Source organism: Medicago sativa, chromosome 6 (genome assembly GCF_051527215.1).
Source record: "Medicago sativa cultivar Bolivia chromosome 6, Bolivia_mono, whole genome shotgun sequence".
Classification (NCBI taxonomy): domain Eukaryota; kingdom Viridiplantae; phylum Streptophyta; class Magnoliopsida; order Fabales; family Fabaceae; genus Medicago; species Medicago sativa.
In genome coordinates this window covers 36,969,269-36,995,318 of record NC_140754.1, presented here as the reverse complement: position 1 = coordinate 36,995,318, position 26,050 = coordinate 36,969,269, and the positions used below count along the sequence as shown (strand labels likewise).

The 26,050-nt window shown below is 37.9% G+C and overlaps 1 protein-coding gene across 1 annotated transcript; it reads right to left on the bottom strand.

Moving 5' to 3' along the window:
• Positions 1-694: 694 nt before the first annotated feature.
• Positions 695-25,288, bottom strand: LOC146914899 (LEAF RUST 10 DISEASE-RESISTANCE LOCUS RECEPTOR-LIKE PROTEIN KINASE-like 1.2). Its single transcript, XM_085717562.1, has 4 exons — positions 24,278-25,288; positions 2,386-2,418; positions 2,052-2,309; positions 695-1,807 (listed from the first exon to the last, which is right to left on the bottom strand). The coding sequence occupies exons 1-4, from the start codon at positions 25,230-25,232 to the stop codon at positions 882-884; spliced, it is 2,172 nt and encodes a 723-aa protein (XP_085573688.1). The 5' UTR covers positions 25,233-25,288; the 3' UTR covers positions 695-881.
• Positions 25,289-26,050: the final 762 nt, after the last annotated feature.

Below are 26,050 nucleotides of genomic sequence, written 5' to 3'. Positions count from 1 at the left end.
AAGCTATTTACAATACGACAATTGCTGTTCTGACCTTCAATGTGTCTTAGAGAGACAAGTAAATGACCAAAAAACCCAACGGCTGTTAACTGCTGCCGGTTTTTCTAGTTATAAGTCAGCGGTAGTTAACTACCACTGGGGGTATTTTAGTATTTTACTTGTGTTTTTTGGAAGTTTTGAAAGTTAGAAAAGCAATTGTCTTACAATACTGCTAACATAGGTATTGTGTTCAGGGATTGCCAGGCTGATTTTCTTTGTGGAATTGCTGAAAACATTGTCATTGCTCCAGCCTTCATTTCTCTGCTGCAATGGTAGCGTTAGAAAAGGCCAAGGAGATGTCCCATTGCAATGTCGGGCTCCAGAGTGATTCTCAACTGGTTGTTAATGCTATCAACAAAGATATTCCTGTCCCATGGAGTCATAGAAAGAGGTGTAGAAACTGCAAGATTTTTCCTAGAAGTATTGGCTTCAAGTGAGTGGCGGATGCTTTAGCTTCTAATGGCCAGAGCCTTCATACCTTTGTATATATAATCATCCCACCATATCAATCTTAGTAGTCCTCTTTTGATGTTTCGTTACAGTTCTTAAATAGTTGGTTGTTTTTGTTTATTTGTTGTAGTAAGAATTCAAGAAAATCAGAGCTAGAACGTTGCGGAAATAAGAAATGCGGTTGATATCAAGCATAAGCAAAAAATGAGAGAAACAGACATTTTTCACTTCTCATTTCACTTAAAACTGAATTCAATGACACAAAGGAATCAATCCCTAATATATGTATAGTTAACAAAATAGCAACTTTGCTAAACTAACAATAGACATTTTAACTAATTGGTTGTAGTTAAAAATAAATAAACTAGAGTTTAATTACTATTTATAATACTCTATCGACTTCCGCTTGGTGCCGTATAATAGCTCACATCATTTGAATCAGGTGATAGTGGTCGTGGATTATAATTGCACAACACAATGTCCTCATGAGAGTTTGAAATGTTCGCTGCTTCACGTTGGCTTTCAATCGCACCAGCACCCTGAATATCTTGTAAAGTTTTCAAGACTTCATCCATGCACGGTCTCATATCTTTGGATCTTTGTAGACACAGAAATGCTAACTCAGCCACATCATTTATCATTTGCTTTACATTGAAATCTGAGTCATAATCGAGGGTAGGATCCACGAGTTCATGCAAACCTTGATTTAGAATTTTGTTCATAGCCATGTTGGACAGATTGATATCATCCCTAGGCCTTGTCATATCAACAGCAGGCAAAGATGAAATAAGCTCAATCATCACTACCCCAAAGCTGTAGACATCACTTTTATAAGTAAGGTGGAAGGACTCATGATACTCGGGATCTAAATAACCAGGAGTGCCTTGTGGAGCTGTTGAAACATGAGTATGATTGTCTGGAAAAAGGCGCGAAAGTCCAAAATCTGCTACTTTAACACGAAAATGAGAATCGAGAAGAATATTGTTGGTTTTTATATCTCTGTGAATGATGTCACAATCATGAAGATACTTCAATGCACGTGCCGTCTCCACAACAATATTCATTCTATTATGCCATGAAAGTTTTCCATGTTTTGCTTGTTTACCATGAAGATGATCAGCTATAGTTCCATTAGAAACGTACTCGTAGACTAGCAGAAGTTCGGGACTCTTACGTGAAGTGCACCCATACAACGACACAAGATTTGGGTGGACTAATCTAGCTAGGATCTGAACTTCATTCATGAATTGATCAATTCTTTTGTCATTATCCTCGTATAACCTCTTCACAGCAACACTACGCCCATCAGGCAGTTTGCCTAGACAAGAAACATCATATAACAAAAATCGTTGTTAGGATCACTGAAAATACAAAATATCCATTAAATACAATAAACAAACCAGACATAATTCCCTGCAGTTGGAATTTCCTATGGTCACAATAATAAATTTATTTATGAGCCGTTCGATATAGATCTGACGGCTCACATTCGCTTTGGTCTATTGAAAATAAGGATTCTTGTCTGTTTAATCAATGGCTATGAAAATATTGCTAGTTTTTACCAAAATACACTGTCCCAAATGCCCCTTCTCCTAGTTCACTGGCTCGATCAAAATAGTTTGTGGCTTCTTCAAGCTCACTATAGGTAAAATGTTGCACTCCACTGTTTTGATTTCCCCTCTCAAGATCTATTGAAGATGGAACAATTGAGAGGCTCCGAGAATATACAAATGACTTCGCATAACTTTTCGTCTTTCGGCGCTTATAGAAGTATAAGGCACTGATCACTGCAAATGTTCCTAGCACAGCAGAAGCAACACCTAGAAAAGAGTATAGATAATTAAATCTGTCAAGGAAAAAATGATTAAATTTATCAAGGTAAATTGGATATATTACCAATAGCGAGTTTACGCTTCCAATTCCACAGGCCTGCAACAATTAGTTGTGAAAGCAACGATGAGTTAACATTGTTTTAATCCAAAGAGAGTATCCTACGTATAAGAAACATAGAAATGTACATTTAAGCAAATTCACCAAAGGCTGGCAAAGAAAGTAAGGACAAATAGATATAGCGCATGGCTATGCACAAACAATTACGTGACAGTTTTGATAAATAACACTATATTAGTTACCGTAACAATCGCCAATTTTAAAATTAATCATACTAGCCCCACACCGGTAGCTAGGTAAGTGAGCAAAAGAATATGAAGGAGTTTGACATTGAATATTTGAGATTCAAACTCCGAAAACGTATATGATTACTAACTTGTTCGGGATATTTTATATGTTAAACGCATTTTAAGCCTGAGAAAGACCTCACATTTATTATTTATTCCTTCAGTTAGAAAAGCAAATTAGATTTCAAAGTAAATATATAAATAAACACACAAGACCACAATGATTGATTGATAACATAATTTAGTCAATTATTACTTTGTCACCGACAACTTATAAAGCACTGACACACGAATGACACTGGACACAACACTGATACGTCTTTACTGGCTATAATTTCAGATAAATAATAATTTAAATGTAATCACATGGGTCAGTCTCATGTCATTGTGGGAGTCCTACACGTGTCGGACACCAGACATGGCTTTGATCAGATATGTCGGTGCTATTGAGCTGACAACTTGCCGTTCTAGTTTTCTGTTATGCAATGCAGAGTGTTACAAAACTTTATAAATACTAACGTTCAGATTACTACTTTAACCCTAAACTGTACCGCGGAAGGCTTCAACCCCTGCTCTTCCCAACCGTCCTAGTTGTAATCCAACATACGAATGAGCCAAGCCCAAAAGGCAGACAGGAGCTCTCACGCCGCTATGCTTCAGTGTCCGCCAACTTATAATAGGCGGATATGAATCATACTGATATAGGTATCTGAATCTTTCCAAAAGAAACTTGATGATTACATCAAAAAAATTCACAGGTGATTTATGCTAGCTCTATATAATAAACATAGAAATAGTGAATTCATAATCAACTTGTATATTGCATATCCGCATACAAGTTCTATTTGAACACAAAAGATAAAAAGAAGGAACAGAAACTGCAACAAAAAGTATGATGATAATATTTTCAAAATTAACTTCATCACCACAAATTTTTAGATATAGGGAAATGAATGGAATGGAATTGGGTTATCGGGTGCTCCCTCTGGATGGATCAAGATAACAGGCCTCGTCCCAAAGTAAACAAAAAAAAGAGGCGTCCATATTGGTTTTCCAGCCCGACAGGACAGTCTTCCCAAGCGCCTGTCTCAACGGGAAACTAACCTGCACCCTATTTGTTTGAAACTCAGGTTAGAAATGACCTCCTATCTTTGCTTGTGTTGTGTTGTATGACGTCCATGTCAACTTTGACTCTTATTACAGCACTAGTCCATCTATGAAGTGTGTGCACGCTAGCGCTCTACTCTAAGCTTCTAGTTAGCTCCAAAAAAGGACTCCTCAGGAAGGCTTATCCTTGAAGGAACATATGAACTTATAATTATCAAATCGACGCCTTCCACCACTTTTCTCACAATGCTGACAATCAGGTGCGGTGAAAACAAACCCCATCTTCAGAATATCAATATAATTAATATTCACCAAGCTAGTGAAATTAGCTTTAGTATTCAATACCAGTAGTAGATTGACCATAAACTCACATTCATTCGAGGAATAGTTTTTCTAATAGACAGCGAGTTTGGTTGCAGTAAATGAACAGTATGAGTAAGAAATGTTTTTTATTAAAAGGTATAATTTGAAGTTATGTGAATTGAATTAATGTTCTTGCAAGTCATCTCAAATTGTGGATAGCCACAAAATGAATCTTTGTGATATGGAAATCTTAAAGGATACAATATGGAGGGACCCCTCTCCATAAAGTTGAAGTGTGCAAGCCTCAAAATTTGGATTAACAGATTGAACAGTGGTAATCAAGAACAAGATAATAGTGATCATGTTTACTTGAGATTTATTGTAATGGAAGGAGACTGAAGGAATATCATTTTGTGCTTCATATTTTGAAAGCTTGGAGAGAAGAATCACGAAAGAAACTTTGAATACGGATTGAGAGAAACATTTACAGTGGTACTATTCAATAATCAATATTGGGATTAATGACTGTTGTTAGGAAATATGCTACTATTAGTCCAATGGTTTTGAACACCAAATGGTTCAATATTCCATCTCTGCTACGAACATTTTCTTCTTTTCCTAAAATTTCACTACTACCATTTGAAATCTGATTTGTTTTTTATTTTGTTTATTTTTGTTACTTTGCATATGTCATTTGACATTTTCAAAGAAAATGGTCTTTATTGGTTATGCTTGTTAGTTATGGCATAGTTGACCACAACCTACTATTAGCATTTGGTGAAAGGTTGCACGAAGAGACATTAATCTTCCATATTCTGATTGGGAAGATAACAATGACGTTGGATAATGTCTCCTATGTGTTGCATCTGTCCATTAATGTTCGTCTCCTAGACCACGATGGTCCTGAGTTCATTAGTGATCCGAAAAAATTGATGGTTGAATTAATATGTGGTGATCTAAAGGAGCCTAACTATGACGTGAAGCACATAAATTTGGCTCATGCAGGTTTCAGTTACCTGGTTACAAAGTTCTGGAAACGTGTGCTGGAAGCAGCTACATTTGAGAGTGAGGGTGTTGAAAAGAAGATGCAGCTGAACTAGGATTAGGATGTCGAGAATTTTTTTTCTACTTGGTTGGCATCACACTCTTTATTGTCAAGACGACCACGTATCTTGATGTGACATATCTATAATACTTCCGTGACATCCAAATGGTTATGACTTCACATAGAGAGCGACTACCTTGGCTCACTTGTACAATGAGCTTAACCTCGAATGCCTTAATGAGACAACAAAGATGGCTAGCTACATGACAGTGCTTCGGGTATAACAAATATACTGTTATATTATTTGTTGTTCACTAATTAGTATATGTTGATGCAGGCATGGATATTTCAACACTTCGTGGGAATCAGGTCCAGGAATTATTGAGACACGCGTTTTATGATATTTGTACCAGTGAAGGGACTCACTATATCCCAGATACTTAGAAAGCACATCTGCGCTAGATTATAGCTACATATCGTTCCTTCTACCCGTACTTCGACCACCGTCAAACATGTATGTTTCAACACATCAATGTCTACTCATGATGGCTCGTATATGAACCTCACATGGTCTGTTAACTACTAGAGTGTGTGGTAGGTAGTTTGGATATTTGCTGACCATTTTCCCACATCCACATCAGTCAACTTCACCTACAATGACTCAATCGCAGGTGTTTGATACTTGTACCCATTTGCATCATCGAAAGACATCAGTTGAGAACTTAGGAGTTAATGGTGTGGTGTGGTATCGAGACGGGATACATAAATATGAGGTGATATTTAAGGATTTCACATTCGTTTGTGCTTCCCAGATCTCTGGGGGCTATCCTCATTTGCCACCTCAGTAAGAGGATCTTAATGAGATTGTTGCATAAAAAGGAGGAGAACATGTAGCAGACAGCCATGAGCCCACGGTTAGGATGCATTAGAGACCTAGCCTTGGGGATAATTGTTGATGGCTAAGTGAAGCAAGGAACTCGAGTGATATGTCCGGTGAGAACGGTTGAGTCTCAATGGTGGCAGAGAACGCTCCGGTGATCGGTAACGGCTTCCAGTGCGACGACGATGAGTCTCTGCGGTGGGAACGGAAGGTGCCTGCAGGCACGTCGGCACTCCAACGCTCAAGTCACTAATGGAACTAAAAGAGAGAGTGTAAGAAGTGTTGTGAAAAGTGAGGTGTATCTTGATGGTGAAGTTCATCCTTATATAGGTGCGCGTTGGCCATAACCATCTTCGGATTATGCGGCGTGTGATTAGGATCAGGGAGGTACATGTGTAGCATGATCCTTACGAGGAGGCGTGCTCCTATGTGGCACGATGCAGGAAAGTTGGCATGCTCCCTTGAGTGTGTAGCCTTAAGGTGCCATATTATAGTTCACGTGTAACCGTGCGAGTGGTCTTGTGACCTGTCCAAAAACAGTTGCCCCCCAAGCCACATATGCCTTTATGGCTCAATGGATTTAGCAGCAAATGGACGCATTCGATCAAAGGCGTTTGTCGATAGCTTAGTTCGGCAGCCCTCAATGCGTTTTTTTTTTTGGACTTTAGCCTGCCCGCAAAGAGTTGGCATACGTTGGTAATCTAAGCCGGATGGCCCTTGACGTGTTTTGTTGGGAAACATTGATTCCGTCTCCGAGTGGTGGCGTCCGACTGTAAGTTAGTGGGAGTAGCTGGCATTTAATGCTTCAGGTGGAATGTTGGAGATGCGACAATTGTTTCGTTTTTCTTTCCACATGTTTGGTCTGTACGCCGCACGCGCTCCTGGAAAAAGCTATACGCGCGTATGCCTTTGAGTGCATTACATTTTCCAAGAACCACTGTCAGCAGTTCAGCTCGTGGATCTTTGCTTTTGCTCCATCTGGTCTGTTGATGTGGACGATTTCAAGGCTAATTAAAGGAGGAGTATTCTTTGTTTTTCTCCATAGCTCTTCATTTTCTTTTGGCATTATCGCCAAAAAACGTCGTATTTCTCGTACGTACTCATTTTATTCCTCTTTTTCTTTCCATTTTTAAGAGTTTTGAATCCGAGAGAGCGATGACCTTCTTCTTTGTTGGTTGTCGAGTTAAATCTCATGCATTTTTCATAATGATTTGCGGAGATAAAGAAATGGTTTAGTTGTCTGGAGGGATTTTTCTTTATGGGTCTGAATGGATAGTCTCGTGGATGATCTTCGTTTCACTTCAAGGAGTTTTGGTTTCCATTGTAGGTGTTGCAGCTGAGAGAAAGAACTTGTCTTTTTTTTCCGTTAACACGAAGGGTCGTCTTGTTTCGCCCTGTTACCCTGGTTGGTCTAAGAGTGGAACTAGGCTTCCTTCTGGGTGTTTAGGGGCAAAACACTCTACCTTGGGGAGGTTAGCCCTTGAGGTGGGTCCCGCGATAGGAGCAAGGCATTTTGTTCTTCTTGAGAGTTGAGGGCTTGGCGCCCGCCCTCCACGAGGGTGTTCCCCTCGCATGCTACATGGAGTCCTGTCATTCACGAAACAAAGAGCAATTTGCAACTAACATGCTTTCTCTTGGGAAAGACACATGTTTATTAGTGTTCATAATACAGATTTACAATGACTTATATTGGTAGAATTAAGGTATACTTCAAAGATGAAATGAGATTACCGGTGCTTAGCTATAATATCGTTTGAGGTTGTTTGCATTCCATGTTAAGGGGATTGGGAGGTCGTCCAGTGATTCGAGAATGTAAGCGTCGGACCCTGTACTAGCGGTGACTCTGTACGGTCCCTCCCAGTTAGCCGCTAGCTTTCCTTCTCGGGTGTTCTTGTTGACCACGTCCGCCCGACGGAGGACGAGGTCTTCCGGGTCGAAATCTCTAGCCTTACTTTCCTGTTGTATCGGGTGTTCGTGGCCTGTTTGATGGCGGCTTCAGTTTGGCGGCATAATTCCTTGATTCGTCGATGAAGTCCAGCTCCTCCAAAGTGGCTTCGACGTTGGTGTTATGCTCAAGCGGGTGTGCCGTCCTCCAACTAAATTCTTTTACTTCGACCGGAATCATGGCTTCTGTCCCAAAGGTGAGGCGGAAGGGGGATTCCCCCGTGGGTGAGTGTGGTGTGGTGCGGTATGCTCACAAGACATGTGAGAGTTCCTCAGACCAGTTCCCGCTTGCCTCCTCTAGCCTTCTCTTCAAACCTCTCACTATAACCCAGTTGGCGGACTCTACTTGTCTGTTCGTCTGGGGGTGCTCTACGAAGTGAAATGTTGCTTAATGTACAATTCTTTCATGAGTTCCTTCATTCTTTTGTTTGCGAATTGTGTCCCGTTATCGATTATCTTCTTGTGTGGGACGCCGAACCTGGATAGGATATTCTTCTTGTAGAACTTGATTGCTTTCGCTGCCATTATCATGGCCAGTGGTTCTGCATCGATCCACTTGGTGAAATAATCCACAGCTGCAATCAGAAATTTTACCTGGCCGACTCCCTTATGGAACGTTCCTAGGAGGTCAATGGCCTACTTGTAGAAGGGAAACGTCGTAGTGAGGGCGCCAAGTTCGGACGATGGGGCGTTGAATACATCTCTGTAACTTCATCATGGGGCCAATAGTAGCCTGCCCTCAGTAACTTCCTAGCCAAGGCTCGCCCTCCCAAGTGTTGGCCGGCGATGCCTTCATGCACTTCTTTCGGATCAAGGCACTTCAAGAGTGGGGTGGAGGATCCTCTCTTGAAGATTCTCCCTTCAATGATCGTGTGTTTGCAAACCCTTTGTTTTATCGTCTTCGCCTCCATTGGGTCATCCCGGAGCTTCCTTTTTTCAATGTATTCCTTGATTGGTGTCATCCACGATCATGGAGCGGATTTGACCGTGGCTACCACCACTACGTCCATCCTGTAACTGGGTTTCTCCAAAGTTTCCTGTGCAAAGGAATGGTTTGTTCCGCTCACCCTCGTGCTCGCCAGTTTGGACAATATGTCCGCCCTCGTGTTCTGCTCCCTTGGGATGTGCGATATTTCCACCGAGTCAAAGTTGCCTATCTTTTTCTTGACCATGGATAGGTATTTATGCACGAGGGCTTTCTTTACTTGCACGTCTCCCGTCACTTGGGAAACTACCAGCTGAGAGTTCATCTGTACCTGAACTTCTCGAAGGTTATGTCAAATTCAGAGAGCTCTATCGACCATTTGGTCATTCTCCCAGCCAAATTCGGCTGAAACAGTACGTTTTTAAGCGGCTGGTCTGTCTGAACTACGATGGAATGAGCCAGGAAATACCTCCTCAATTTCCTAGCGGCCACCATGAGAGAGAGAGCCACCTTCTCAATATTTTGGTAGCATGTCTCCGGCCCCGCCAAGGCTTTCGAGCAAAAGTTGACCGGGTTTGGTTGGTCCATATCTCCCTTACTAGGTCGGCGATGACTGCTTCTTTCGAGATCCCCATGTAGATGTACATGGTCTCCCCCGCCATCGGTCTGGATAGGATGGGGGGTTGTGAGAGGATAGTCTTTAACTCATCGAACGCTTGTCCACATTATTGTGTCCATTCAAAGATCGCTTACTTCCGCAAGAGTCTGAAGAATGGGAGCGCGATACTATTTTTTTCAAAGTGTATTATTAGAATTGAAAAAAATTATTGAGGGAGCAAAGTGTAGATTTTAACATAACTGGGAAGGGAATGTAATTGAAGCTTCTCTTAGGGGAGTAGAGTGAAATATTTTCTAATATGTTTTGAATAAGAGAGAAGGGAAATGTATATTTTAACATAAGACGAAATAAGAGTGTAATTCAAGCATCTTTAAAAGGAGAGGAGTGTACTTTGCTCTAATATTTATTTATTTTTTATGAGTTTTTGTTATTTCCTCTATGTTTGGGTTTGTATTGTTTCGTTTATGGAGCAACCCAATATTATTTGCGTACGATATATTATATGTTATATTTTGTTCCAATAATAGAATTTGATTTGTGTTGCAAAATTTGCCAAAAAAAAAGTGTATTATGATGATTAATCATTTTGGTTGCTCGTCTCTATGTTGACATGACCCAAAATTTTCTTATTTATCACTCCTTTTGGTCGGTTGTCTCAATGTTTGAACTCCTACCCAACACCTCATCCTTACACCCAACCAATTATAGTCAAACATTTCATTAATTAAAATAATGAATAAAATTAAAATCAATTTTTTATAAGATTTCTCTCTCTTCCTTCTCCATTTCCATTGATCGGCACCACCGCTCCAATGATAAAGAAAATTAAAATCAATTTTTTATTGTAATCTCTTATTTTCTACAGACTGGAATTTTTATGGAATCAACAAAAGAGGAAAACCAATATCTAAGAGTTTGGATTTTGATTTCTCTCCCTCACGTTTCACCATTGGGTTTGGAATGAAAGCCAACAACTACTTTCTCTGTAATACCCAACTTTTTCATGTCGCGACGTAATACCTGTTAACGATTAAATGTGCACGTTTAAGGTTAAAGGCAATTTTGGAATTTGAGCGAGAGGAGTATTTAAGGTCTTTAAGTCCCAAAATATTCTTTTGTTTTCAAGCTTTCTCTCTCTAGGTTTTTGGAAAAACTTTTGCTCTCTTCCCTCTCTAGAAATCGATCCCCATCCCTCCCAAATTCAACTTCACTTAGTGTTTTCTTTTCAAGAAAGCAAGCAATCATGCAAGGAATGATAAGATTTTGATGGAAACAACATAGAACACTTGAAGCAAACTTCTCCAACTTGATTCTACTATCTAGGGTTTTGGTGTAGGACTTAGAATACTTGAGATTCACTTCAGTTTGTGCAAGGTGAGTTCTTAGATAGCTTGTCCCACCTTTGGGTTGTGCAATTTCTTGTGAGAGAACATGATTTGTGTTAGTATGTGATTTACGGTTATAGAACCCCTTTGTACCATTTATGATCAAATATTGTTAATTGTCATGCATATGATATAAACTGTTTTTATGATGTTCTGGAAGATTAGGATACATTAGAACACTTGAAATTGAGGTTTTTATGTCAAAATACGATTTCTGCACTTCTGGACAGATGAATGTTCGCTTAAGCGAAGGAATGGCAGAACCACCAGAGTTGTTCGCTTAGAGCTCGCTCAGGGTTCTCTTAAGCGAACTGTTCGCTTACAGGTTCGCTTAAGCCTACAGCGTCAACACAACATTTTTCCAAAATCTTCTTGAGGTCCAGAAATGTCGTTTGAGGCCCGTTTCTTGCAATCTTTTATTGAATTATGAACCCCTCAATTCCAAGTGACTAAAAACAATGGTTGTTGATAAATGATACGCAAGAGTGGTATAATATGCAATGTGTCCGGCTAGTGATGAATTAAGAAAAGGGAATGAACATAGAGCCTCGGCCTAGCTTGCCGAGAACTAGAATGTTATGCATGAACTTATGAATGTTAAGATGTGAAGTGATAGTGTAATCTATGCACTAAAAATGTATAAGAAGGACGTAGGTGTCGTGTCTTTCTGATCCACATTAAGTTGGGATCTCAAGGGGTTTTCCCTCTAGGGGAAACGGGATAAGCTTCGCAAGGGGGGCCCGCACGATGTTGAGGGAGTCCGATACTAACTTAGATAGGTCTTTATCGGTTATGTATGGGAATGTGCTCGGGAATACTTCACCCGGGGCTCTCCGTAAAATGAATTTAGATAATGTTGTTGTTCAATGCTAACCTCTAACTTGATAAATGAATATGACTACGTATGATGCGATATGAATATGATTATGTTATGATGATAGACATGAGCAAGTTATGAAATTATACCAACGACGATCTTAGGTTTTCCTATTTGCCCGGTTTAGGATCGTGCCATGAATATGTTAAGTTTAGGCCTTGATGCGATTAGCGTATCTCGATATAGCGGTCTTAGGTTCCCTTGATCGCCATGACACGTAAGATGTAAACTAAACCTATGATAATAAGTTGATCCTACGACGGTTCTAGCATTCACTACCGTCTAGACAAGTATTGCCACACACGTATAATCAACCGTCAGTTGTATTGTAGACACGTGGTAACCGTAGGTTTTCCCCGAGGTTACCTATAGCCTAGGATTAGGTAGAACTCACTGAGACATTATGTCTCATCCTTTCCTTCTTTGTTCAGGTTCACAGGTTTCTCGTGGCAAAGGTAAGGAGAAAGCTTTGGATTGATCGTGCTTTCTTGGAATCAACTTTGTGTTTGATTAGTTGATGCATATGTTATATTATAGGATGTGTTGTAATGAACTTTGTAATCAAGTTTTGTTCGACTATCTTGTGTAAATAATGTAACATAAGACTCGAGTTGTCTTTTGTATCTGAACTCTCGACTGATGTCGTTTCAGTATTGTATAATTAATGTATCCAATATTAGTTTTAACGCACTTATTGAATATAATTTGGTATCAAAGCAGGTAATTTCAGATCGTGCCTTGGGTCATTAAGATTACAATCCAAGTAGTTGTTCTCTTTGAGTCTTGGATGTTTATTCTCATTGTTATATTTGGTTGAAATTGATCACTTTGACTTGAATATGACAGTTAGAGCAAAATGTCTGGAGAACGAAGAGGACATGGCCGGCCAAGGGGTAATCGGAACGTTGAGGAGAATGTTAATCCTAAGCTAATATGTGGGCACAGATGATGCAGCAGAATCAACAAATGATGCAATTGATGGAACAACAGATTCAGCAAAATGCTCAGTCTCAACAACAATGGCTGCAGCCATGCAACATGGTCAAGGAGTTCATCAACAGCATCCACCACCTCCAGTTGTTGGGAATCCAGCTTTCCAAGAGTACAATCAAAATCATCCCCCGGAATTCAATGGTCGTGGTGAACCACAAGAAGCTAAGAGGTGGATTAAACACATGGAGAAGATTTTTCGTATGGCTGATTGTACTGAGGAAGAAAAGGTGATTTTTGCAACCAATCAATTCCGTGGTGCAGCGGAAGACTAGTGGGAGACCGCTCAACGCCGTATGATAATCAATGGCATGGAGGTAAACTGGAATAATGTCAAACAAGTGATGTTAGAGAAGTACCTCTCCGTGACATACAAAGTCAGAAAGGAGAAAGAATTTCTTCAGTTGAAGCAGGGCAATATGTCAGTGTCAGAATTGACCTGGAAGTTCGAAGAGTTGTCTCATTACTCTACTCATAACGAGTATACAGGTAATGAAATATGGATGGTTAATCAGTATAAGGATGCTCTGAGGGGTGAAATTTATGCGGTGGTTAGTCAGCAGAGGTTGACAAGTTTTGATGAAATGGTGCACAACAGCCTAGAAGCTGAAAGGGGTTTTGATAAAGCAGTTAGAGAGGGTTCCATGGATTTTGATAGAAAGAAAGGCAACTTTGTTGATAAGAATCACGAGAAGCTAAAGCCAAAGGGTTCTCCTCAGAAAGGGAAGCAGACATGTTCATTCAAACCTTTTCCAACTTGCAAGAAATGTGGAAAGGCTCATACGGGGGAATGCAAGATAGGTACCGACTCTTGTTACGCTTGTGGTCAGGAAGGACATTATGTAGCAAATTGTCCTTATAGAAGGAACAAAGACAAAGGCCAAGATACCACTATGAGCAAGGGCAAGGTGTATTCACTGGCTATGAAGAAAGCTCAAGCTAATGAGGATTTGATTGGCGGTATGTGTTTTCTTGGTTAGAATCCTATTAGAGTTTTATTTGATTGTGGTGCAACATGTTCTTTCATTTCTTTCCAATGTGTAGAAGCTCTTCAATTATCCGTCTCATTACTAAATCCCCCTATGATGGTGACTACGGCCACCGATGGAGGAATTGTAGCGAACTATGTTTTTGAGAATTGTCCTATCACCGTATCTAGCAAGACATATTATATAGACTTAGTATGTCTACCTATGAAGCAACTTGATGTGATATTAGGCATGGACTGGCTTTCGGCAAATCATGTATATATATAGGGTGTGCGAAGAAAAGTATTTACATGCCTACTAGTAACACGGTTGAAGGAGTGGCCTTGTCAGAATTGCTTAAGCATACCTATTAGATGGTTCAATTTATTTGTGCTTAGGATAAGCGTTTCTACATCATGCTCACTGTGGCTTCAGAGTCTGATGTCGATCCCAGTGATATTCCAATTGTTAGTGAGTATCTGGATGTTTTTCCGGCCGACAGCACGAGTTTACCCCAGAAAGAGAAATTGAGTTTTCAATTGATTTGATTCCGGGAGCGGAACCAGTGTCTGTAGCACCTTATAGAATGTCAATGTTAGAACTCAAAGAATTGAAATCTCAACTGGAAGAACTTATTCAGAAGCATTTTATCAGGCCTCGTGTGTCTCCTTGGGGTGCACCGATATTGTTGGTTAAGAAGAAAGACGGCAGTATGACGTTGTGTATTGATTATCGCCAGCTAAATAAGGTGATTATTAAGAACAAGTATCCTCTGCCAAGAATTGATGACCTACTGGATCAACTTAATGGAGCGGCAGTGTTTTCAAAAATTGATCTTAGATCGGGTTATCATCATATTCATATCAAATCTTCAGATGTGTCCAAGACGGCTTTCAGAAAGCGTTACGGACACTATGAATTTTTAGTTATGACATTTGGTGACTAATGCTCCAGCAGTTATCATGGACTATATGAACCGGATTTTTTTAGCCGTATCTGGATCAATTTGTCATTATCTTCATTGATGACATTTTGGTTTATTCCAAGAACCCGCAGGAACATGCTCGGCATTTGAGGATAGTATTGGATATTCTTCGGGAGAAGCAATTGTATGCAAAATTCAGTAAGTGTGAGTTTTGGCTGTCAGAAGTCAAGTTTCTGGGTCATGTTATTTCTCAGGGAGGTGTGGCAGTCGATCAGTCGAAAGTAGAGGTTGTTCAGAATTGGACTAGTGTAACTCCCCATTTTTTATTCTATTATTTTTAGATGATGTTCGAATATTTCTTATGATGTTATATGACTATATTTGATATATATGTGATTTCATGTGAAATATATGCTTTGTGTGATTTTATGTGATATATGGTGTAATTCTATTTTATTATATGATTTATGGAGTTGTGTGTATTTGAATGAATATTGTTTTATTATTTGATGAGATAATATGAGAAATAGAAATAATATAGAATTATTATTTATTTTGGTTAATGGGAATTAAGTAGTAATTATGTGAGTTAGTGGGAGTTAAGTGAGAAAATGAGAGGTTATAGTTTTTGAGAAAAAGAAAGAAAAGTCAGACAAAACATTTTCACGTACAAACAAGAAAAAGGGAGTTTTTGAGAGAAGGAGGGAGAAACCTAGAAGAGGCTAAGAGAAGAGGGGATCCAGTTCTTTTGCTGTAGATTTTGCTGAATTAAGGTAAGGGTGGGATTCCTTTCAATAATCATAGTATATAATTCTGAAATTTGATGAATTGTTGTTCTTGATTTTAGGGTTAGAAATGTTATGATGAATGATGAATTGTAATGAATTATATTGTTGAATGCATGAATTATATGTTGTTTTGCTTCCTATGTTATCTACTGAACCTATAAACATTGTTGCAAATCATTTGGGGGTTTTTGAGTGATCAAAAATTGGGTTTTTGGAATGAAAACTGGTCTTTCCCGTAAGCTGTGAACTGCCGAAATCGGGCGCCGAACTCTGAGCTGATTTTCCAGCTTTAGTTCGACAAAAATCGGGCCCCGAATGGTCAAATTCGGCCACCGATTTTCTATCACAAAAACTGGAAAACACTCACTTTTTCACCCGTTTCTGTTTTGAATTAGCTTTTGGTGTGAACATGAAAGTTGTAGATAATTAAGTTAGCTTTAAAATGGCCTTGGTTTGGCGTGGAAAAGATTTGTAGATTTTGAGTTATGATAAAAATAGTCCAAGTGGGTCTTCAGAAAACTTTAAGAAAGCTTAGCATAACTAATCCCAAGTTAGTCCAAAAACTTATGGTTGGTTTCCCAACTTCAAACTTAAGTGTTAGGGATTTAGTTGAGGTATTTTATGGGTATTTGGCTTATGTCATATTGATCAAAACTTAATTTCCTTTGAAGGATGTTTTGGACTTTGAGATGAATGTAATTGATTTATATATATGCTATGTTCTTGATTTTCGTTGTTGACGTTGTTGTATCGTCTAATGTCGAAGTTGGGGAGTGTGTCATAATTGTTGTAGGCACATATGTTGTTGTTGTAGTCGTTGTTGAAGTTGTATGTTGATATACACAAGTCGAGTCCATATGCATACTCATGTTCTGTTGGGGGCTTATGCCCTGGAATGTTCATCATTCAAACCGTTGGGGGCTTATGCCCTGGAATGTTTATCATTCATCTGTTGGGGGCTTATGCCCTGGGATGCTTTAACCATCCAAATTGTCGGGGGATTATGCCCTGGAATGCTTAGCATTCAACGCACGTAGATTGGTACCACCTGCATGATGCATTAGTTTTTGTCGTTATTGTATTGTCGAGTTGTTATTGTCGTTGTCGTTGTTGATAACGAAGTTGTTGTTGTTGTTTATTGTTGTTGAAGATGATTACGTTGTGCTATATGTATACGTTTATATACATTCTTAATGATGCCTGCTGTGAGATACTGTTGTTTCATTAATTTGATGGATTATATATTACTATTATTGAATGTGTTTCTCACTCCTTCTGCTTGAAAATGTTGCCCTTCGTATGGGTAACTTGCAGGTCATGAAGGCTTGTAGGTTGGTTGGCTCTTGTGTCTAAGGCTCTGATACATATTAGGATGGGGATCGTCGCGAATGCTTCTTTCATTCTTTTATGTATCATGTTTTGAAAAGACTTTGTTGCTGGAGTTTATCATTGTTGAGAATAATGTTTATTATGTTGAGGTCTTTGTGTCAAGAATTTCATTGATGTTGGATTTGGTTGAATTATATTTTCGAAAGAATTATTCCGCTACAGTTTTTAAGATATTTTAAATGTTGGTTTAAATAAATAGTTATTTTCTATTTATGAATTTTTGAAAAGCAGTGTGACTCCCCGTTGTATGATTTACTCTGATTATTATAATTAATATTACAACTGATGGGAGAACGGGGTGTTACAACTAGACCAAAGAATGTTTCAGAGGTTCAAAGCTTTTTGGGATTAGCTTGTTACCACCGACGATTTATTATGAATTTTTCCCAGATCGCTTTGCCATTAACGTGGCTTACGAGGAAGGATGTGCCATTTGAATGGGATGAAGAATGTGAGAAGAGTTTCCAGACTCTGAAGAAGAAGTTAACTCAAGCCCCAATTTTAACTATTCTAGACCCCGAGAAGAAATACATTGTGTTTTGTGATGCATCGTCTAAAGGACTCAGTTGTGTACTTATGCAAGAAAACAATGTAATAGCTTATGCATCCAGACAACTCAAGATGCATGAAGAAAACTATCCCACTCATGATTTAGAATTGGCGGCTATAGTTTTTGCTTTGAAAATATGGAGACATCACTTGTATGGAGCGCAATTTGAACTATTCAATGATCATAAGAGTCTGAAATATTTGTTCGATCAGAGGGATCTGAATATGAGGCAAAGACATTGGATGGAGTATCTAAAGGATTTTGACTTTGATTTGAAATACCATCTAGGAAAGGCCAATGTTGTAGCGGATGCCTTGAGTAGCAAGACCTTAGCTCAAGCTGAGGTCATGATGCATACTTGTAAGTTGTTTGAGAAGGTCCGAGACATTAACCTCAAAGCCTCGGAGGATGACGATGGTATTTGGATGCACAAACTAGAAGTCTCCTGTGATTTGCGGTCAAGAATTGTACAAGCCTAGGATTTAGATGATGAATTGAGGAAAAGACTTGGTCATCCAGAATTTTTGATGGCATCAGATGGAGCGATTTTGTTCGAAGGAAGGATATGTGTTCCGAACGATCCAGGGATTAAAAGGCTGATCTTAGAAGAAGCTCACAAGAGTAGTTTCTCAATTCACCCTGGAGCTACCAAGATGTATCAAGACCTAAAGAAAGATCATTGGTGGCCCGATATGAAAACAGATATTGCAGAGTTTGTAGCGAGGTGCATTGTATGCCAACAAATCAAGATTGAACATCAGAGACCATCGGGTTTGCTTCAACCGTTAGAGATTCCATAGTGGAAGTGGGAGCAGATAACTATGGACTTTGTGGGAGGGCTTACCCCGTACTCAGAAAGGTCATGACTCAATCTGGGTGATCGTGGATAGATTAACCAAGTCAGCTCATTTCTTACCGGTTAAATCTACCTATAAAACATCGCAGTACGCAGAATTGTTCATCTCAGAGATAGTTAAGCTACACGGTGTTCCAGTGAGTATAGTGTCGGATAGAGATCCAATCTTCACTTGACACTTTTGGAAGGCTTTTCAAAGAGCTTTAGGAACTCGTTTGAAGTTGAGCACGTCTTATCATCCACAAACTGATGGTCAATCAGAGAGAACTATTCAAACCTTAGAAGATATGTTGCGTGCTTGTATTCTAGAAGATGGTGGGAGTTGGAATAATCATTTACCTTTGATAGAACTTTCCTACAACAATAGTTATCACTCAGGTATAGGTATGGCACCTTATGAAGCATTGTATGGTAGGAAATGTAGAACTCCCTCATGTTGGGCCGAGGTTGGAGATAAGAGCATTATTGGACCAGAAATCATTTAAGAAACAACTCTGAAAATTAAATCAATTCAGGAAAAGATGAAAACAGCTCAGAGTCGCCAGAAGAGATACGCAGACAAGAGATGGAGACCTTTAGAGTTTAGCGATGGTGATCATGTGTACCTAAAGGTTACTCCTAAATTGGGTTTGAGAGGTGTTTTCAGAACCAAGAAATTGTGCCCCAGATATGTAGGACCGTTTTTAATACTCAAGCGTATCGGTCCAGTGGCTTACCAGCTAGCTTTACCACCAGCCATGTCAGGTTTACAAGATGTGTTCCATGTATCTCAATTGAAGAAGTACATTCCGGATCCTTTCCAGCCAGTTGAACTAGAATCTATAGAGTTGAAATCGGACTTGACATTTCAGCCGGAACCAAAAAGGATAGTGGATCGTGATATCAAATCCCTCAGGAGCAAAGAGATTCCCATAGTGAAAGTAGTATGGAAAGGTTCGCCAGATGATGAAGCTACATGGGAACTTGAATCGGAAATGATGAACCAATACCCGCATTTGTTTTCATATACATTCTAAATTTCAAGGACGAAATTTTTTTAAGGGGGGTAGAGTGTAATATCCCGCTTTTTCATGTCGCGACGTAATACCTGTTAACGATTAAATGCGCACGTTTAAGGTTAAGGGCAATTTTGGAATTTGAGCGAGAAGAGTATTTAAGGACTTTAAGTCCCAAAATATTCATTTGTTTTCAAGCTTTCTCTCTAGGTTTTTGGAAAAACTTTTGCTCTCTTCCCTCTCAAGAAATCGATCCCCATCCCTCCCAACTTCAACTTCACTTAGTGTTTTCTTTTCAATCAAGCAAGCAATCATACAAGGAATGATAAGCTTTTGATGGAAACAACATAGAACACTTGAAGCAAACTTCTCCAACTTGATTCTACTATCTAGGGTTTTGGTGTAGGGCTTAGAATACTTGAGATTGAGTTCAGTTTGTGCAAGGTGAGTTCTTAGATAGCTTGTCCCACCTTTGGGTTGTGCAATTTCTTGTGAGAGAACATGATTTGTGTTAGTATGTGATTTACGGTTATAGAACCCCTTTGTACCATTTATGATCGAATATTGTTAATTGTTGCCATGCATATGATATAAATTGTTTTTATGATGTTCTGGAAGATTAGGATACATTAGAACACTTGAAATTGAGGTTTTTATGCCAAAATACGATTTTTGCACTTCTGGACAGATGAATGTTCGCTTAAGCGAAGGAATGGCAGAACCACCAGAGTTGTTCGCTTAGAGCTCGCTCAGGGTTCGCTTAAGCGAACTGGCAAGCGAACTATTCGCTTACAGGTTCGCTTAAGCCTACAGCCTCAGCACAACATTTTTCCAAAATTTTCTTGAAGTCCAGAAATGCCGTTTGAGGCCCGTTTCTTGCAATCCTTTATTGAATTATGAACCCCTCAATTCCAAGTGACTAAAGTACAATTCTAAACAAGGGAAAGGCATGGAAAATCATTAACAATGGTTGTTGATAAATGATACGCAAGAGTGGTATAATATGCAATGTGTCCGGGTAGTGATGAATTAAGAAAGGGGAATGAACATAGAGCCTCGGCCTAGCTTGCCGAGAACTAGAATGTTGTGCATGAACTTATGTATGTTAAGATGTGAAGCGATAATTTAATCTATTCACTAAAAATGTATAAGAAGGACGTAGGTGTCGTGTCTCTTGTGATCCACATTAGGTTGGGATCTCAAGGGGTTTTCCCGCTAGGGGAAACGGGATAAGCTTCGCAAGGGGGGCCCGCACGATGTTGAGGGAGTCTGATACTAACTTAGATAGGTCTTTATCGGTTATGTATGGGAATGTGCTCGGGAATACTCCACCCGATGCTAACCTCTAACTTGATAAATGAATATGACTACGTATGATGCGATATGAATATGATTATGTTATGATGATAGACATGAGCAAGTTATGAAATTATACCAACGACGATCTAAGGTTTTCCTATTTGTCTGGTTTAGGATCGTGCCATGAATATGTTAAGTTTAGGCCTTGATGCGATTAGCGTATCTCGATATAGCGGTCTTAGGTTCCCTTGATCGCCATGACACGTAAGATGTAAACTAAACCTATGATAATATGTTGATCCTACGACGGTTCTAGCATGCACTACCGTCTAGACAAGTATGACCACACACGTATAATCAACCGTCAGGTTGTATTGTAGACACGTGGTAACCGTAGGTTTTCCCCGAGGTTACCTATAGTCTAGGATTAGGTAGAACTCACTGAGACATTATGTCTCATCCCTTTCCTTCTTTGTTCAGGTTCACAGGTTTCTCGAGGCAAAGGTATGGAGAAAGCTTTAGATTGATCGTGCTTTCGTGGAATCAACTTTGTGTTTGATTAGTTGATGCATATGCTATATTATAGGATGTGTTGTAATGAACTTTGTAATCAAGTTTCGTTCGACTATCTTGTGTAAATAATGTAACATAAGACTCGAGTTGTCTTTTGTATCTGAACTCTCGACTGATGTCGTTTCAGTATTGTATAATTAATGTATCCAATATCAGTTTTAACGCACTTATTGAATATTATAGACACTTTCAATTTGGGTGTTACATTCTCCATCTCCCAGAAGAAGGGCACTGACGGAGACTTTTTGAATTAATGGAATAGCAGACGAAAAGGATTTGGAGAGGAAGAGTCGAAAAAGCTAGATGATGGTTAGCACAAAACCATGGCCAATGAGAGAGACGGTTAACGCTCATGTTCCATTTCTTAATTAAATCACAATTTTTAAATTAATTTAATAATGTGTGTCATATTTTTATTGGTTGGGTGTAAGGATGACTTGTTGGGTGGGAGTTCACACAAGAATTTCTCCCTAGTTATACTATCAGTTTGTTTGATTTATTTGTAGAGTTAATTTAGTAACAAGCTTATCGAATAGTAACCTTTAATTGAGGGTCAGTGCATTGTAATAGAAGTTTGGAGATTCAACATCCTGTACTTAAACCATTAATCAATAATACTCTACATTTTATATTTAAAAATCAACAATACGATGCTCGTAAGCGAATGGCTAAGTTGGTAAGAAGTTTACTCATCAGTTAAGTTGTAGATTACCGTTGAAGTAATATGGTAGAATAGTACATTTTCATAGACATCACAGTTATATTTGAATGATAAAAGTTATAACTTCTATTATTTTCGACGATAAAAACAAAAAGATTGACACAGTGGTATCCGTCTTAACTCTAATTTAAATATAAGTTCCACACAGCTATGAGCTTATGACTAGAATAATTTTGTTAAAGAACTAATATAGATTATGTAATTAGTAATTCTAAGATTTATGTATCTAAATTAAATTAATTGAAAGTGAAGACTTGCTTGCACATGCATACAAATTGATCCAATGGTTAGCAACATGGTTACGGAATGAATTCAGGATCTTGGTGACCAAAGGATCCAATTTCTGCAAATTGTTTTGCAGAGTTTTAAATATGGTTAATAGTCATTTTATTCCTTGAATGTGTAACGAATAACCGTAGCTTTTCAATGTATTAAAATTCTAAAATAATCTTTAATGGAAAATTTTGTTATTGAAAATAGTCTCTGATGTTAAAATAACATTCAATGTTGACAATAGTTCTTTTTGTATTTGGATTGATATGACAACAAATAAGTACATTGTACATATATGGATTGAGTGATGATATGACAATATTAATGGAACATTCTAACGCAAAATACTATTCTCACTAACAAAGTGTACGGCCAAGAACTATTTTAAAATTTCGTAACATTCAAGGACCATTATGACTACTTATTATATATATATATATATATAAGGACCAAAATGACTCCATTTCATTGTACTGTTACCCCTTTTAATTAAATGTCAGTGAGTGCGACCCATACCTGAAAAACTTATTTTATTTATTGATGAGATAAAGAGATAGATGACTTACTCTCTTGTATTTAACGGAACATTCTAACGCAGAATATTATTCTCACTAACAATGTGTAGAGTCAAGAACTATTTTAAAATTGTGATACATTCACGGACAATTATGACTAGGGATGTGAATAGGCTAGGCCGAGCTAGGCTTTCCAAGGCCTAAGTCTGGCCTGCCATATTTTTTTAAAGCCTAAGCCTGGCCTGCGGCCTGTCATAAGCCTACTTTTTACGCCTGAGTCTGACCTTCTGAAAGGCTGATACGGCCTACTAGCCTGTTTAAAAGCCTATATCTTATGAACATCTTTAAATAAGCAATGTGATCTAAGTTTAAATGGACTAGTCAACTAATAGTTCAATTATATTAAACTCTCTTTTGATAATAAACACGAGGTTTTAGGGAATTCGACTATATATTGTATCATATTTATATTCTAGTTTATGATAATACATTTATATATGCAAAAAATTAATATATACTAATAAAGCTTAAATTATTGAAAAAATTTACAAATTTATATTTTAATTCAAAGTACAAAATATAATATAATAATATATAATATTATTCATATTACTTAAATAGGCCGGCCTAATAGGCTTTTTGAGAGGCATGTGGCCTGGCCTTTTAAGCTAAATAGGCTTAAAAGAAAGCCTAGGCCTTCTCTATTTAAGGAAAAAGCCTGGCCTGGCCCGGCCTATCGTAGGCGAGGCCGTAGGCCCCTGTTGGCCGGCATGGCCTATTCCCATCCCTAATTATGACTACTTATTATACATTTAAGGACCAAAATGACTCCTCCTCATTGTACTGTTACCCATTATAAATAAATGTCTGTGACTAAGACCCATACCTAAAAAACTTATTTTATTTATTAATGAGAAAGAGATAGATGACTTACTCTTTTGTATTTAACAAAACATTCTAACGCATAATGCTATTTTCACTAACAAAGTTTACAGTCAAGAGCTATTTTAAAATTTCGATACATTCAAGGAATATTATGCCTACTTATTATAGACATTTAAGGACCAAAATGACTCTTCCTCGTTGTATTGTTACCCCTTTTAATTAAATGTTAGTGACTACGACCCATACCTAACAAACTTATTTTATTTATTGATGAGATAAAGAGATAGATGACTTACTCTCTTGTATTTAACGAAACATTCTAACACATAACACTATTATCACTAACAAAGTGTACGGTCAATAACTATTTTAAAATTTTGATACATTCAAGGACCATTATAACTATTTATTATATATTGAAGGACCTAAATGACTCCTCCTTATTATACTATTAGCACTTTTAAATACTTACTTCGTATCTAAAAAATAGTCGTTTAAGGTTTGTGCACGATTATTAAGGAAATGATTATTTGTGTTGATTTTGATGGTAAAATTAATATCATTTATTAATTCTAGTTAGTGTAGTAGTTAAGTTGAATGAAATTCAATAAATAAGGGTATAATTAAAGAAAAAAATAATAAATGCTGCATTGATATTATAAAGTGAAAATTATTTTGAAAAAAAGAAAAATAGGTAAAGATACAATTATTGTGAGACGGAGGGATTAAATCTCATGCACCGCCACCCACCCCTAAAAAACTTATTTTATTTATGATGAGAGAGAGATAGATGACTTACTGTTGTGGTGAGAAGAACACTGCGAGGAATAAGCTATCGATCCATCTGAACAATTATCATAATAGCAAGAGGAATGTGCATGTTGCTGAAGATTACTATTGTTCCATTTACAATCTCCTTCGTCACTTCCCAAACACCTCAAACATTCCTCTTTCACACTATAATTCACCTCAAACCCCTTATCCAAACCACTTTCAAGAACATCACGCTCAATATAACCATAATAATCATTCTCGATAGGAAAATCTGCTCCTACTTGCACTTGGATATGCCTCTTGCAATTCCTTAACTCATAAGATTCTAACATTGACTTATTTTCATCATCGCTACCAACATGACAAAAAGCAAGATTCTGAGAACCACAGAGAGAATTTATATGTAAATTTTGAGCGGTGGAAGTACAATTGTAGTATATAGTGATGTTTTTGACACTTGGGGGATATTGAAACAGAGGTGGAAACAAATCACTATCATTAAATTTAGGAGAACATAGATTTTGATCAATGTCTGTTCTTTTAAGTTTAATGATGTATTTTTTGGTGTTAATTTCAAGTACTGTGAAATTTTGTGAGGATAAGAGAATGGTCGTGATATTGTTGTTGTGGCAGTTAAGGTAAAAAGGGTGTCCAGCACCGCAGTAAAAAGGACGATTTTGTCCCCAAAATGGATAAGAGATGTTGGAGATATTTCCACAGTTGTAGGAGTTGTTGATGTCTCTACAACTTGAATAATTGTAAACTGATTGGGGTTGTTGTGGTGGTTGAGAGTGGCAAGTGGTTATTAAGAAGAAGAAAGAAATATGTGTAATTATGAGCATAATAGGAATATGATTATCCATTATGTTGAGATCAAGAAAGAAGGGAAGAACAAGAGGTTTTGATATTGAAGCAATTCTGTTGATGAAGGATGATGGAACAATAGGTTTCACTGCAATAGAGTCAACATGAAAAGTCATCCACGAAATTTCCAATATCTTTCGTAGTCATTTCTTTTTCCTTTACTAAACTATCATTTCTTTTTCTTTTATTAAAATTAGAATTTGAGGAAGACACGCCATATACACATGTTGAAAAATGTTGGGGTCCGAGCTTTAGTGAATTTAAATTAGAAATTAGGCTTAGATATGTGTTTAGTCCCTCTAAATAGGGTTCATTGAAATTTTCGTTCTTATACTTACTAATCTTTTCAAAATTACTTTCCAATTACTAATCATTTGAGTATTGGTTTCAGAGTCAATTTAAATATTGACATGTCACAGATTAATTGATGTGGTAGGGGTGACAAGGAGAGGATGATATTGAGTCATTAAATACTGAACTGAGTGGACGAAAATGTCCGAGTTGAATCTAATAAAAAAGGAAAAAACAAAATTACCTTTTGTCTTCAACACATATTTGAAAAAATTATTCAGTCCACACAATTGTTTAGTAAAACAAATTTACAAATTATTCAATCGAAAAAATTGTAAGTTTATTATACCATCTATAACCTCACTACAACCTCTTACATCACACCCATCATTCATCTCTCAATCAAACTTACAACAACAACACTCAACAACACAAACTTTCTCTAAAATTGAAGAATCTAGAACCCAACCCATCCTCTTTCAATAAAAATAGGGTTAAATATGTTTTTGGTCCCTACATTTTGACACCATTTGAAGAATAGTCCTTACATTTCAATAAATGTTTTTAAAATCCCTACATTTTACTTCCGTTAATACAATCGGTCCCTGCCGTCTATTTCATTAATAGAGCTGATGTGGCATAA

Bases quoted from the DNA above. Each gene is read 5' to 3' on its own strand.
- LOC146914899 (XM_085717562.1), bottom strand. From the start codon at position 25,232: ATGACTTTTCATGTTGACTCTATTGCAGTGAAACCTATTGTTCCATCA. The intron at 2,310-2,385 runs GTAATATATCCA...ACTCTTTTCTAG, and splicing joins GAAGCGTAAACTCGCTATTG to GTGTTGCTTCTGCTGTGCTA. The intron at 1,808-2,051 runs GTAAAAACTAGC...TTTCTTGTCTAG, and splicing joins ATTTGGGACAGTGTATTTTG to GCAAACTGCCTGATGGGCGT.